Source organism: Oncorhynchus gorbuscha, linkage group LG06 (genome assembly GCF_021184085.1).
Source record: "Oncorhynchus gorbuscha isolate QuinsamMale2020 ecotype Even-year linkage group LG06, OgorEven_v1.0, whole genome shotgun sequence".
Taxonomy (NCBI): Eukaryota; Metazoa; Chordata; class Actinopteri; order Salmoniformes; family Salmonidae; genus Oncorhynchus; species Oncorhynchus gorbuscha.
In genome coordinates, this window is record NC_060178.1 from 105,059,425 (window position 1) to 105,075,353 (window position 15,929).

The 15,929-nt window shown below is 44.1% G+C and overlaps 1 protein-coding gene across 9 annotated transcripts in view; it reads right to left on the reverse strand.

Annotated features, from left to right (window-relative positions):
* Positions 1-15,929, reverse strand: part of LOC124038645 (neurexin-1a-like) — an 819,670-nt gene that overhangs the window by 560,883 nt on the left and 242,858 nt on the right. For all 9 annotated transcript variants that reach the window (XM_046354744.1, XM_046354740.1, XM_046354738.1 and 6 more), the window contains 2 exons: positions 9,911-10,177; positions 9,580-9,754 (listed from right to left, as the gene is read on the reverse strand). In XM_046354744.1, the coding sequence (XP_046210700.1) occupies positions 9,580-9,754; positions 9,911-10,177 (442 nt within the window). The remainder of the gene's footprint in view (positions 1-9,579; positions 9,755-9,910; positions 10,178-15,929) is intronic.

Here is a 15,929-nt window from a genome sequence, read left to right on the forward strand (position 1 = left end):
GGCGCCGGTGCACAGTCCTGGTGCAGCGTTCAACACAGCTCCATGGCTGGGGTCCTCCTAAGCGCCGAGGCCCAGTCCGGGAACAGCGTTCTACCCAGCTCCATAGCCGGACCCGTTGTCTAGGCAGGGGCAGAGTCCCGCACCAGAGCCACCACCGATGCTGGATCCGCGGGATTAGCGGGTTCTTCGTCCCACACCAGAGCCGCCACCGATGCTGGCAGATCTGCGAGCGGAGTGGGTACTTCGCCCCGCACTGGAGCTGCCACCGGCGCTAGATGCCCACACGGACCCTCCCCTATAGAGTCAGGTTTTGCGGCCGGAGTCCGCACCTTTTTATTCTCTATTTTGGTTAGGTTGGGTTGTGACTAGGGTGGGTAATCTAGGTTGTTATATTTTTATGTTGGCCTGGTATGGTTCCCAATCGGAGGCAGCTGTTTAGTGTTTTCTTTTATTGGGGATCATATTTAGGGAGCCATTTTCCCAATGTTTTTTTTGTGGGATCTTGTTTTGTGTTGTTGCTGTGTGTTGTTTGTGTTGTTGCTTGTGAGCACTCCAGAATGTAATTTATTCTTTATTGTTTTTTTGCGTTTCATTGAATAAACATGTGGAATCCATATCGCACTGCGCTTTGGTCCGAGTATGCTTACGACGATCGTGACAACACCTGTCAGGGGGATGGATTATCTAGGCAAAGGAGAAATGCTCACTAACAGGAATATAAAAAATGTGTGCTCAACATTTGAGATAAATATGAAACATTTCTGGGGTCTTTTATTTCTGCTCATAATACATGGGACCAACACTTTCCATGTTTGAAAGGGATTTTTCTACTTTCCGTTTTAATTATCTATCACAGGGAAACTTTATGTAAAAGCACTTTTGGCATTTAAATGAAAATCCTGGAAGCTTAAATGGGTTTACATTAGGAGAAAATCATCACTTTTCGAAGTGTTATGTTTATATGTGAACGCTGCAATTCCTTCCTTCCCTATCCTACTCTCCACTCCTCTCTCTGCTCGCTCCCTCCTTCTTCTACTCTCTGTGTGTCTGTGTGTCTGTGTGTCTGTGTGTCTGTGTGTCTGTGTGTCTGTCTGTCTCTGTCTGTCTCTGTCTGTCTCTGTCTGTCTCTGTGTGTCTCTGTGTGTCTCTGTGTGTCTCTGTGTGTCTCTCCTCTCCTGTCCTCTCCTCTCTCCTCTCCTATCCTCTCCTCCTCTCTCCTCTCTCCTCTTGAGTCTCAATGAAAAACGACCCAGACTTGAGGAGAGACAGTAGAAAAAAGGTAGGGAGGGAAAGAGAGAGGGAGAGAGAGAGATCGAGGGAGGGATGGAGATCGCGAGAGCGAGGGAGGGAGGGATGCAATATACTGTTAATTAGAGGGATAGCAAATATAATGTTGATAACATGATACATCTAGCGGCTTTGGTCTCCTGTCTTGCCATAGTGCAACAGTATTGGTTTAGGTCATTTTCAAGGAGTCAAATAATTGCTGTTGCTTCTGGTTCACACAAAATAATGATTGTGTGGCTGAAATGTGTTTATTTGATTTTAATCCAGAAAAGTTAGTGAAAGTATTTACATCCTCTATGAGGTTGCGGAGGGATTCTCATTTTGATTTTAAAAGAAAACATTTATCATCAGCGCACAATGACACCTTTGTTTTTAAGGCACGGATTTCTAATCCCTTAATATTATTGTTGGATCTAATTTTAACAGCTAACATTTCAATGGAAATAATAAACATATAGGGTCGTTCAGATGGATGTCTAGGGTATAGGGAAATGTGTTTGTGGGTCAGTGCTCATACTCCTAAACACATTCATTCACAGCTGTCAAACTATTTGTTTGACAATCATTTTTTCCCCGCTCGTTCCTCCCCTTTCCTCACCTCCCCTTTCCTCCCCTCCCCTCCCCTCTTCTCTCCTCTCCTCACCTCCCCTTTCCTCACCTCCCCTTTCCTCACCTCCCCTTTCCTCACCTCCCCTCTTCTCTCCTCTCCTCTGCACTACTCTTTAAAAAAATCACCTTTATTTATCCAGGTAGGCCAGTTGAGAACAAGTTCTCATTTACAACTGTGACCTGGCCAAGATAAAGCAAAGCAGTTCGACACATACAACAACACAGAGTTACACATGGAATAAACAAACATACAGTCAATAATACAGTAGAAAAAGTATATATACAGTGTGTGCAAATGAGGTAAGATAAGGGAGGCAAGGCAATAAATAGGCCATGGTGGCGAAGTAATTACAATATACCAATTAAACACTGGAATGGGAGATGTGCAGAAGATGAATGTGTAAGTAGAGATACTGGGGTGCAAAGGAGCAAGATAAATAAATAAATACAGTATTGGGATGAGGTAGTTGGATGGGATATTTACAGATGGGCTATGTACATGTGCAGTGATCTGTGAGTTGGTCTGACAGCTGGTGCTTAAAGCTAGTGAGGGAGATATGAGTCTCCAGCTTCAGTGATTCTACTGTCATCTCCCCTCTTCTTCTATCTATCCTTCTATCCTTCTATCTCCTCTTCTCTCCTTTCCCCCTCTCCTCTCAACTCCTCCTCTCCTCTTCTCTCCTTTCCCCCTCTCCTCTCAACTCCTCCTCTCCTCTTCTCTCCTTTCCCCCTCTCCTCTCAACTCCTCCTCTTCTCTCCTTTCCCCCTCTCCTCTCAACTCCTCCTCTTCTCTCCTTTCCCGCTCTCCTCTCAACTCCTCCTCTCATCTTCTCTCCTTTCCCCCTCTCCTCTCAACTCCTCCTCTCCTCTTATCTCCTTTCCCCCTCTCCTCTCAACTCCTCCTCTCCTCTTCTCTCCTTTCCCCCGCTCTCCTCTCAACTCCTCCTCTCCTCTTCTCTCCTTTCCCCCTCTCCTCTCCTTTCCTCCCTCCTCTCCTCTTCTCTCTTTTCCCCCTCTCCTCTCAACTCCTCCTCTCCTCTTCTCTCCTTCCCCCTCTCCTCTCAACTCCTCGTCTCCTCTTCTCTCCTTTCCCCCTCTCCTCTCAACTCCTCCTCTCCTCTTCACTCCTTCCCCCTCTCCTCTCAACTCCTTCTCTCCTCTTCACTCTGCGCCCATCCGCTCGTCTCCCCTCCTCACCTCTCGGTGCTGGGCTAGTCAGTAACATGAACAAGGCCTCAGCTGTGATGGTACTGCAGCTGGTCACACTGTTTAAGTAGCCCTGACCTCCTACTGACACAGGGGGAAATGAGAATATAGGAGAGAGAAGGAACAGCGGTATCATGTGTTCTACAAATGTTTCAATTTTAATCGGGTTTCTATTTCGCAACAAAGCCTCTTTCACTCACGCCGCCAAACTTACCATAGTAAAACTGACTATCCTACCGATTCTCGACTTCGGCGATGTCATCTACATAATGGCTTCCAATACTCTACTCAGCAAAATGGATGCAGTTTATCACAGTGCCATCCGCTCTGTTACTAAAGCACCTTATACCACCCACCACTGCGACTTGTATGCTCTAGTCGGCTGGCCCTCGCTACATATTCTTTTCCAGACCCACTGGCTCCAGGTCATCTACAAGTCCATGCTAGGTAAAGCTCCGCCTTATCTCAGTTCACTGGTCACGATGGCAACACCCACCCGTAGCACGTGCTCCAGCAGGTGTATCTCACTGATCATCCATAAAGCCAACACCTCATTTGGCCACCTTTCCTTCCCGTTCTCCGCTGCCTGTGACTGGAACGAATTGCAAAAAGCATTGAAGTTGGAGACTTTTATCTCCCTCACCAACTTTAAACATCTGCTATCTGAGCAGCTAACCGATCACTGCAGCTGTACATAGTCAATCGGCAAATAGCCCACCCAATTTACCTACCTCACCCCCATACTGTTTATATTTATTTACTTTTCTGCTCTTTTTCACACCAGTATCTCTACCTGCACATGACCATCTGATCATTTATCACTCCAGTGTTAATCTGCTAAATTGTAATTATTCGCCTACCTCCTCATGCCTTTTGCACACAATGTATATAGACTATTTATTAAAAAAAATGTCTACTGTGTTATTGATTTGTTTAATGTTTACTCCATGAGGGGTGAGTCAATGAGTAAATAGAGGGCTGAGGGGTGAGTCAATGAGTAAATAGAAGGCTGAGGGGTGAGTCAATGAGTAAATAGAGGGCTGAGGGGTGAGTCAATGAGTAAATAGAGGGCTGAGGGATGAGTGAATGAGTAAATAGAGGGCTGAGGGGTGAAAGGGGAAGGAATTCAGCAAGAGTCATTATTTTGAAATTTTATATGAGTGCTATTTTTTTATATTACAGACTTACATGCAATTTTCCCATATATGCACACAATCAAATATTTGTCTACCAGCCCTAAACCCAGAGAAACACAATCAAAATCACTTTTAAGCAGTAAAACACTGTTAATACAGGAAGTGAATTGTCTTACTTAATGTTTCAATGAGGTCAGTTCTATATTTTTATGTCACTGTCAAGTGTGTGTGTGTGTGTGTGTGTGTGTGTGTGTGTGTGTGTGTGTGTGTGTGTGTGTGTGTGTGTGTGTGTGTGTGTGTGTGTGTGTGTGTGTGTGTGTGTGTGTGTGTGTGTGTGTGCGTGTGCGTGTGTGTGTGTGTGTGCGTGTGCGTGTGCGTGTGCGTGTGCGTGTGCGTGTGTGTGTGTGTGTGTGTGTGTGTATGTGTGGCCCTGCTCTGTGTGGCTTCATGGAGTACTGAAACAGTTAATGTAAGTTTAACTCGTGGAGAAGGAGCAGTAAACGTGGTCAGGGGGCGTAACTAATTTGCACCGTGATATTGCCAGGGCCTTGGCTGAGAACACTAACAAATTGCTGCTTAGACAAGCAAATCAACAGGGACCACAGAGCTGTTATACTGGGGGCTCAGACGGGCTGTGTGTGGGTGACTGTGTGTGTGTGTGTGTGTGTGCGTGTGCGTGTGTGTGCGTCTAATACTGGGTGTTCTGAAAGGCACTGACGACACAGTGGGAGAGAGGACTGGGATTTCCGAACTAGTATGGTTATGTAGAGACTGTTTGAGGGACTGTAGTCTTCATTTATTCATCACTACTATCGCATCCATATTCCGAAATTAAATTGTCAGATGAAACTCCCTCAGTTGTCATACAAAACGCTTTCAGTAGTCAGACATAACTCCTAGTACGTCTACACGCATTGGAAAAGGGAACCGATGCAAGATGGCGCCGACAGAGATGGTAGCCTCGCTTTGCGTTCTTAGGAAACTATGCAGTATTTTTATTTTTTTAATGTATAATTTCTTACATTGTGACCCCAGGAAATGTTAAGTCTTATTACATATAGCCGGGAAGAACTACTATAATAGCAACGTCAACTTACCAACATTACGGCCAGGTTTACGACTTTCACGAAGGGAATCCTCTGTTGCGACCACCACCCAGGACAATGGATCCCATCTCAGTAGGCGATTCAAAACAAAAGGCTCCGTAGACGGGCACATCGCTCACCGCTCCCGGGTATACTACTCGCCAATGTCCAATCTCTTGACAACAAGGTATACAAAGGTTGCCTTCCAGAGAGATATCAGAGATTGTAACCTTCTCTGTTTCATTGAAACATGACTCACTCGGGACATGTTATCAGAGTCGGTACAGCCACCTGGTTTCTTCACGCATCACGCCGACAGAAACAAACATCTCTCTGGTAAGAAGAAGGGTGGGGGTGTATGCCTTATGATTAACAAGTCGTGGTGTAATCATAACATACAGGAACTTCAGTCATTTTGTTCATGTGACCTAGAATTCCTTACAATCAAATGCCGACCACATTATCGACCAAGAGAATTATCTTTGCTTATAATCACAGCCGTGTATATCCCCCTAAGCAGATACCTCAATGGCCCTGAAAGAACTTCACTGGACTCTATGTAAACTGGAAGCCATACATTCTGAGGCTGCATTTATTGTAGCTGGGGATTTTAACAAAGCTAATCTGAAAACAAGGCTCCCTAAACTTTATCAGCATATCGAATGGCCTCGACTCGAGCTGGCAGCATTCTGGATCATTGCTACTCCAACTTCCGTAACGCATAAAAATCCCTCCCCTGCCCTCCTTTTGGTAAATCTGACCAGGATTCCATTTTTTTTCTCCCAGCCTATAGACAGAAAAATAAACAGGAAACGCCCGTGCTCCGGTCTGTTCAATGCTGGTCCGACCAATCGGATTCCATGCTTCAAGATTGCTTCGATCACACAGACTGGGATATGTTCCAGATAGACTCAGGCAACAACGTTGATGTATACACAGACTCAGTGCGCAAGTTTATTAGTGCATCGGTGATGCATCGGTGATGTTGTACCCACTGTGACTATTAAAACCATCCCTAACCAGAAACCGTGGACAAAACTGAAAGTGCGAACCACTGCTTTTAATCATGGCAACTCGTCCGGAAACATGACCGAATACAAACAGTGTAGCTATTCCCTACGCAAGGCAATCAAACAAGCTAAGCGCCAGTATGGAGACAGAGTAGAGTCGCAATTCATTGGACACTATGCTATCTAACCTCCAAACGAGCTTCAATGCCATACAACACTCCTTCCGTGGCCTCCAACTGCTCTTAAATGCTAGTAAAACCAAATGCATGCTTTTCAACCGATCGATGCCCGCACCCGCATGCCTGACTAGCATCACCACCCTGGATGGTTCCGACCTTGAATATGTGGACATCTATAAGTATCTAGGTGTCTGGCTAGACTGTTATCTCTCCTTCCAGACTCATATCAAACATCTCCAATCGAAAATCAAATCTAGAGTCAGCTTTCTATTCCGCAACAAAGCCTCCTTCACTCACGCTGCCAAACTTACCCTAGTAAAACTGACTATCCTACCGATCCTCGACTTCGGCGATGTCATCTACAAAATTGCTTCCAACACTCTACTCAGTAAACTGGATGCAGTTTATCACAGTGCAATCCGTTTTGTGACTAAAGCACCTTATACCACCCACCACTGCGACTTGTATGCTCTAGTCGGCTGGCCCTCGCTACATATTTGTCGCCAGACCCACTGGCTCCAGGTCATCTACAAGTCCATGCTAGGTAAAGCTCCACCTTATCTCAGTTCACTGGTCACGATGGCAACACCCATCCGTAGCATGCGCTCCAGCAGTTTTATGTCACTGATCATCCCTAAAGCAAACACCTCATTTGGCCGCCTTTCATTCCAGTTCTCTGCTGCCTGTGACTGGAACGAATTGCAAAAATCGCTGACTTCAAACATCAGCTATCTGAGCAGCTAACCGATCGCTGCAGCTGTACATAGTCTATTGGTAAATAGCCCACCCATTTTCACCTACCTCATCCCCATACTGTTTTTATTTATTTACTTTTCTGCTCTTTTGCACACCAATATCTCTACCTGTACATGACCATCTGATCATTTATCACTCCAGTGTTAATCTGCAAAATTTTAATTATTCGCCTACCTCATGCCTTTTGCACACATTGTATATAGACTCCCCCTTTTTTTCTACTGTGTTATTGACTTGTTAATTGTTACCTCCATGTGTAACTCTGTGTTGTCTGTTCACACTGCTATGCTTTATCTTGGCCAGGTCGCAGTTGCAAATGAGAACTTGTTCTCAACTAGCCTACCTGGTTAAATAAAGGTGAAATAAATAAAATAAAATAAAAATGGCTAAAACACAGTGTGTGTTTGTGGCATGTGGCAGGGTATACAGTCAATCACGGATTACTAAATGAAAACCAGCCCCGTCGCGGACAACGATGTCTTGCTCCCAGACAAATGAAATAACTTCTTTGCTTGCTTTTGGGACAATACAGTGACACTGACACTGACATGGCCCGCTACCAAAACCTGTGGACTCTCCATCACAGTGGCCAACGTGAGTAAAACATTTAAAAGTGTTAACACTCGCAAGACGGCATCCCTAGCCGGGGTCCTCGGAGTGTGCACAGACCAGCTGACTGGTGTGTTTATGGACATATTCAACCAATCTCTATTCCAGTCTGCTGTACCCACATGCTTTAAGAGGGCCACCATTGTTCCTGTTCCCAAGAAAGCTAAGCTAAACAACTACCGCCCCGTAGCACTCACTTCTGTCATCATGAAGTGCTTTGAGAGACTAGTCAAGGATCATATCATCTCCACACTACCCGATACCCTAGACCCACTCCAATTTGCTTACCGCCCCAATAGGTCCACAGATGATGCAATCACAATCACACTGCACACTATCCTAATTGGACAAGAGGAATACCTATGTACGAATGCTGTTCATCAACTACAGCTCAGCATTTAACACCATAGTACCCTCCAAACTCTTGACCTCGCCCTGTGCAACTTGGTCCTGGACTTTCTGACGGGCCGGATAGGAAACAACATCTCCACCTCGCTGATCCTCAACACTGGGGCCCCTGAAGGGTGTGTTCTCAGCCCTCTACTGTACTCCCTGTTCCCCCATGACTGTGTGGCCATGCACGCCTCCAACTCAATTATCAAGTTTGCAGACAACACTACAGTTTTAGGCTTCATTACCAACAATGACGAGACGGCCTACAGGGAGAAGATGGTGTCAGGAAAATAACCTCACACTCGACGTCAAACAAAACAAAGGAGATGATCGGGGACTTCAAGAAACAGCAGAGGGAGCACCCCCCTATCCACATCGACGAGACTGGAGAAGGAGAAAAGTTTTAAGTTCCTCGGCGTACACATCACAGACAAACTGAAATGGTCCACCCACACAGACAGCGTGGTGGAGAAGGCACAACAGCACCTCTTCTACCTCAGGAGGCTGAAGAAATGTGGCTTGTCACCAAAAAACACTCACAAACTTGTACAGATTCACAATCGAGAGCATACCTTCGGGCTTTTTCACCGACTGGTATGGCAACTGCTCCACCCACAACCGGAAGCCTCTCCAGAGGGTAGGGCGGACTGCACAACGCATCACCGGGTGAAGCTACCTGCCCTCCAGGACACCAACAAGGATAACAACAACCTGAGCCACTGCCTGTTCACCCCGCTATCATCCAGAAGGCAAGGTCAGTACAGGTGCATCAAAGCTGGGACCGAGAGACTGAAAATCAGCTTCTATCTCAAGGCCATCATCACTAACATTGAGTGGCTGCTGCCAACATACAGACTCAAATCTCTTGTACTTTAATAATTAATAATTAGATGTAATAAATGTAACATCAGTCACCTTCAACACCTTCAATGTTTACATACCCTACATTAACCATCTCATATGTATACACTGTACACTATACCATCTACTGCATCTTGCCTATGCCACACGGCCATCGCTCATCCATATATTTATATGTACTTATTCGTATTCATCCCTTTACACTTGCGTGTATAAGGTAGTTGTAGTGAAATTGTTACATTACTTGTTAGATATTACTGCCGTGTCGGAAATAGAAGCACAGCATTTCGCTACACTCGCATTAACATCTGCTAACCATGTGTATGTGACCAATAAAATTTGATTTGATTTGAACAGGGTACCTTAGAATGATTAAAGACTCAAATCAAGACACTATGGCCCCCTCCAAAATCCATAACACCAATGGCAACAGAATAAATATCATTACCTGATCGCCCGTCCCGTTGGAAGTCTACGTGGTACCACTCCCCATCGTTGACCTTCTTGTTGACGGCCCTGGTCTTGGTGGTCCCGGACCCCATATCCAGCAGTAAATACAGGTGTCCGTCCAGCATCTCGATGGCAAAGAAGTCCACCTTCAATGTCAGGGGGCTCTTGGAATCCTTGAATTCAATTAAATCAGACTTTATTTAAAGAGCATTTAAAATCCCAACACACAGTAAACATGTGAAGAAGATAAAACAAGAAATCAGGATGAATATAATATCATAAAACAAGCAAAAATGTAAAATTATTTAATAAAATAATATTGTAATCACCTTGGGGGCCTGTTTGGGCTTGCCGTGGCTGAAGAGGAGAAGCCCGCTGGGCTCTGTGGTACGGAAGTCAAAGGAGATGGAGCCTGTCTTCTTGGCGTTCCATTTGTTGAGAGTTATGTAGGACTCGGGGGTCTCGAAGGTGATGGGGTCAAGGGTTGCCACGTTCTCACATTTGAAAGCCACAATGCCATGAACCTTCATCTTGGCATCACCCAGTTTGGCCATCCTGGACAGCTCGAGTCGCACATCGTTGTTTTTGTACACGACCTAGGTTGATGGAGGGAGGAAAGGGGAAGGAAAGGGAGAAACAGTTCATCCATCTGGCCAAAAGTAGTGCACTACATTATATAGTAAATAGGGTGCCATTTAGAACACAGCCAGTCTTTGGAAGTGTATGACCAGAAATGGTGCAATATTCCTTAAATAGTGCACTACTGGCCAAAGGTAGTGCACTTTAAAGTGTTCTAATTTGTATGCACCCCATGTTTGGAAGTGTACGTGTGTGACAGTCAGAATTATTTTTGCAGAAACGAATCACTTGGAGAAGTAAAAACGCTTGGAGAAAAGCATATGTCATTTCCTCTTTTGATGTAAACATTAACTTGAGGTAAATCGAGATCTGTATCAGAATAAACTATTGCAGCCTAAACCTTTGAAAGGTGGTATATTTTCCAGAGCTTTTGAAAAGGGCATACTTTGAATGTAATTGACTGACTTTTTAAAGGAACCTACAACAATATATGTATTCAGTAATCAATATAGAAAAATGTGAATTTAAGAATTTTTATCTACAGTAATCATATATTATTGACCTTTGTGGATAGTTTTGTAAAAAGGTACATTTATTCAGTTTTCAATTAGCATTACTGTATAGCACTGTGCTGTGTAATGGCATGAACACTCAGGGAGTTAGCTATGTTTGGTACTAATGAGGACAGACCACTGTTTTGTTCTCCCAGGAACTTCAGACTACTGTTTTGTTCTCCCAGGAGCTTCAGACCACTGTCTTGTTCTCCCAGGAACATCAGACCACTGTCTTGTTCTCCCAGAAACCTCAGACCACTGTCTTGTTCTCCCAGAAACTTCAGACCACTGTCTTGGTCTCCCAGAAACTTCAGACCACTGTCTTGTTCTCCCAGGAGCTTCAGACCACTGTCTTGTTCTCCCAGAAACTTCAGACCACTGTCTTGTTCTCCCAGGAGCTTCAGACCACTGTCTTGTTCTCCCAGAAACTTCAGACCACTGTCTTGTTCTCCCAGAAACTTCAGACCACTGTCTTGTTCCCCCAGGAGCTTCAGACCACTGTCTTGTTCTCCCAGAAACTTCAGACCACTGTCTTGTTCTCCCAGGAGCTTCAGACCACTGTCTTGTTCTCCCAGAAAATTCAGACCACTGTCTTGTTCTCCCAGGAACTTCAGACCACTGTCTTGTTCCCCCAGGAGCTTCAGACCACTGTCTTGTTCTCCCAGGAGCTTCAGACCACTGTCTTGTTCTCCCAGGAACTTCAGACCACTGTCTTGTTCTCCCAGGAACTTCAGACCGCTGTCTTGTTTCCCCAGGACATTCTACGTAGGTAGGTCAGTCAGTCGGTGAGAGGGAGGAAGGGAGTAGTAGGATGAGAGATGAGTGATGAGAGAAAACATCTGTACACTTTGTAAGTGTTGCAGTAAAACACGCTGGTACTGTAGGTAGGCAATGTAGGTAGGTACTCTAGGGAGGTGGCTGAGTGTGTGGGTCTGTGTGGAGGGAGGGATGTGGCTGAGTGTGTGGGTCTGTGTGGAGGGAGGTAGGTGGCTAAGTGTGTGGGTCTGTCCCTAACCCTAAAACCAACCCTAGCTCCTAACCCTAACCCTAAAACTAACCCTAGCTCCTAAAACTCAAACCCTAAAACTAACCCTAGCTCCTAACCCTAAACCCTAATTCTAACCTTAACCCTAAACCCCATAGAAATAGCATTTGACCTTGTGGTGACCAATATTTTTGTTGTGGACACACACACACACACACACACACACACACACACACACACACACACACACACACACACACACACACACAGGGAGCTCACAGGAGGACTAAAGATCATGCGTCCCAAATTGCACCCTATTTCCTATGTAGTGCACTACTCTTTAACAGCGGCTAGGGTAAAGCTGAATCAGCAGTACTTCATTAAATACCAAGCTATAATGCCATTAAGAAGGGATAAAAGTCCACTGAACATTTGTTTTACCTTTATTTAACTAGGCAAGTCAGTTACGAACACATTCTTATTTTCAATGACAGCCTAGGAACAGTGGGTTAACTACCATGTTCAGGGGCAGAACGACAGATATTTACCTTGTCAGCTCAGGGATTCGATCTAGAAAAACGTTTGGTTACTGGCCCAACACTCTAACCACTAGGCTACCTGCCGCCCCGAACATTGATGACAAGCATCATCGTACGTACCGTATTGCCCTGAATAAAATTGACCAAACGAACAATTGTATTATGCTTTGTTGAGGTATCTGAAATGAAATACCAAGTATCGTAAGAGGATAATAGCAGACAGAGAGTTTTGTATGTTTTCTATAGTGTAAGAGCTGCGTCCTATATGGCACCCGGTCCCCTAGAATATGCACTACTTTTGAAAAGATCTCTATGCCATTTAGGATGATGCCACAGAGAGTAATCCAGTGTGTCATCTTTTATATCGTGTAAGGAGAATGAATGGTAGTGTCAGCATCTCAAATGGCACCAAAACTGTGGGTTGGTCAAAAGTACTACACTATGTAGGGAATAAGGTGCCATTTGAGACACACAGTAGTGTAGATGGCTCCCCAAACTGCACAGACTACAATAGCTACCTATTATCTTCCTCCACCTCAGAGTTGTTTTTAGTGATTATACACCATTAGAAACAGGGAGAGTTGCCAAGACATGGTAGAAGAAGTGGTCATTATAAATGTGTTATAGTATTGACTTCATTTATAGCCAAGGGCTTTGAATACAGATTCTGACTTAATCTATAATACTTTTGTAAATACAGATTCTGACTCGTAATCTATAAAGTATTTGTAAATAGAGATTATGACTTAATCTTTAAGGGTTTTGTGAATACAGATTCTGATTTAGTCTATAAGGTTTTTGTGAATACAGATTCTGACTCTTAATCTATAAATTTTTTGTGAATACAGATTCTGACTCTTAATCTATACATTTTTTTGTGAACACAGATTCAGACTTTTAATCTGTACGTTTTTTGAGAATACAGATTCTGACTCTTAGTCTATAAGGTCTTTGTGAATACAGTAAATAACACTGTATCTCATCAAACAGAAAAGAGTGAATAACAGAACAGTTATAATGTTAGGGAAATAAGTGTGGAGAAATTCTGTGACATAATCTTCATCTAATCTATATGACATGACACTGTTCCTGGCCCTTTAAAATGTTTCCTTTGGAGTGTAAACACAATCAGTGTTACCCTTCTGGAGTATAAAGTCAATCAGTTTCACCATTTTGGAGTATAAAGTCAATCAGTTTCACCATTCTGGAGTATAAAGCCAATCAGTTTCACCATTCTGCAGTGTAAACCCAATCAGTGTTACCCTTCTGGAGTATAAAGTCAATCAGTTTCACCATTCTGGAGTATAAAGCCAATCAGTTTCACCATTCTGCTGTGTAAACCCAATCAGTGTTACACTTCTGGAGTATAAAGTCAATCAGTTTCACCATTCTGGAGTATAAAGTCAATCAGTTTCACCATTTTGGAGTATAAAGTCAATCAGTTTCACCATTCTGGAGTATAAAGCCAATCAGTTTCACCATTCTGCAGTGTAAACCCAATCATTGTCACCCTTCTGCAGTGTAAACCCAATCAGTGTTACCCTTCTGGAGTATAAAGTAAATCAGTTTCACCATTATGCAGTGAAACCCAATCAGTGTTACCCTTCTGGGGTGTAAACCCAATCAGTGTCACCCTCTGGAGTGCCAGCAACTGTGTTAATCCAATTATAAAGTGTGACTTTGTCTGTGAATGGTATAAATATTATTATGATGAGCATTTCTCTCTCTCTTTCTCTCCCCGTTCACAATGTGAAGCTAAGGTTGTGTCGACAGCGAGGCTCATTAGGAGCTACGTCTTTAACAGTGTCCCGTAGAGGTGTAGAGAAATTCTCTCTCTCTCTCTCTCTCTCTCTCTCTCTCTCTCTCTCTCTCTCTCTCTCTCTCTCTCTCTCTCTCTCTCTCTCTCTCTCTCTCTCTCTCTCTCTCTCTCTCTCTCTCTCTCTCTCTCTCTCTCTCTCTCTCTCTCTCTCTCTCTCTCTCTCTCTCTCCGTAGTGACTGTACAGTAGTTGTCTCTATGGTGCTTCAGTAGTGACTGTATTGTAGTTGTCTATATGGTGCTTCAGCAGTGACTGTACAGTAGTTGCCTCTGTGGTGCTTCAGCAGTGACTGTACAGTAGTTGTCTCTGTGGTCCTTCAGCAGTGACTGTACAGTAGTTGTCTCTATGGTCCTTCAGCAGTGACTGTACAGTAGTTGTCTCTGTGGTCCTTCAGCAGTGACTGTACAGTAGTTGCCTCTGTGGTGCTTCAGCAGTGACTGTACAGTAGTTGTCTCTGTGGTCCTTCAGCAGTGACTGTACAGTAGTTGTCTCTGTGGTCCTTCAGTAGTGACTGTACAGTAGTTGTCTCTGTGGTCCTTCAGTAGTGACTGTACAGTAGTTGTCTCTATGGTCCTTCAGTAGTGACTGTACAGTAGTTGTCTCTGTGGTCCTTCAGTAGTGACTGTACAGTAGTTGTCTCTGTGGTCCTTCAGCAGTGACTGTACAGTAGTTGTCTCTGTGGTCCTTCAGCAGTGACTGTACAGTAGTTGTCTCTATGGTCCTTCAGTAGTGACTGTACAGTAGTTGTCTCTGTGGTCCTTCAGTAGTGACTGTACAGTAGTTGTCTCTATAGTCCTTCAGCAGTGACTGTACAGTAGTTGTCTCTGTGGTCCTTCAGTAGTGACTGTACAGTAGTTGTCTCTGTGGTCCTTCAGTAGTGACTGTACAGTAGTTGTCTCTATGGTCCTTCAGTAGTGACTGTACAGTAGTTGTCTCTGTGGTCCTTCAGTAGTGACTGTACAGTAGTTGTCTCTATGGTGCTCCAGCACCATTATACTTTTTTTTATACTATTTGCCTTACGGATTGTGCTCTAATTCAAAGTGGCATACAGTCATGCTTACATACAATTTACGTGTGGGTCGTCCTGGGAATCGAACCCACTATCCTGGCATTGCATGCTCTACCAATTGATCTACAGAAGACCACTACAAGACAGTACAGATGTAGGATCTTAATGGATTCTAACATTTTAAAGTGGAAATTACAAACCGTAGGAGCCATTTTAAACGTTGAATACAGTACTGCTGTACAGGGAACATTTCAGCAAGAAAAGAGTGATCAAATAAAGATCCTACAGTACATCTGTACATAGACTTCTATCTGAACAGTCTGAAGCCTACGGTGAGACAATCCGAAACCGGTATAACAATACAACTCTACACTAGTACAGACAACTAACTGAACTGGATACAGTTCTGATATTTTGCATCTTGATATTTCATCTTATCTCTTTGAGAAACACTTTTAAAAACAGCTTGATAAAAGGTTAAGTCATTCAGAAATCTGTAACGGAGCAAAGTGCAATTTTCAAGCCATGTTTAAAGATACACCATGAAAATAGATTACACCTATTGGTGGGAGAAAGAAACCAACTTGACATTCTCTTGGCAGTGGTGTGTGTGGAGGGAGGTAGGTAGGGAGGGAGGGAATGATATCTCTAAAGAGGAGCTGAGAGAGAGTGAAAAGGGAGAGAGAGAGAGAGATGGAGAGAGAGAGAGAAGAGAGGGCCTGCAGAATACAGAGAGAGTGGATTTAGTAACGCTGGAGCCAGGAGAGGATAAGCTTTAATAATGCTGGAGCCAGGAGAGGATAAGCTTTAATAATGCTGGAGCCAGGAGAGGAGAAGCTTTAGTAATGCTGGAGCCAGGAGAG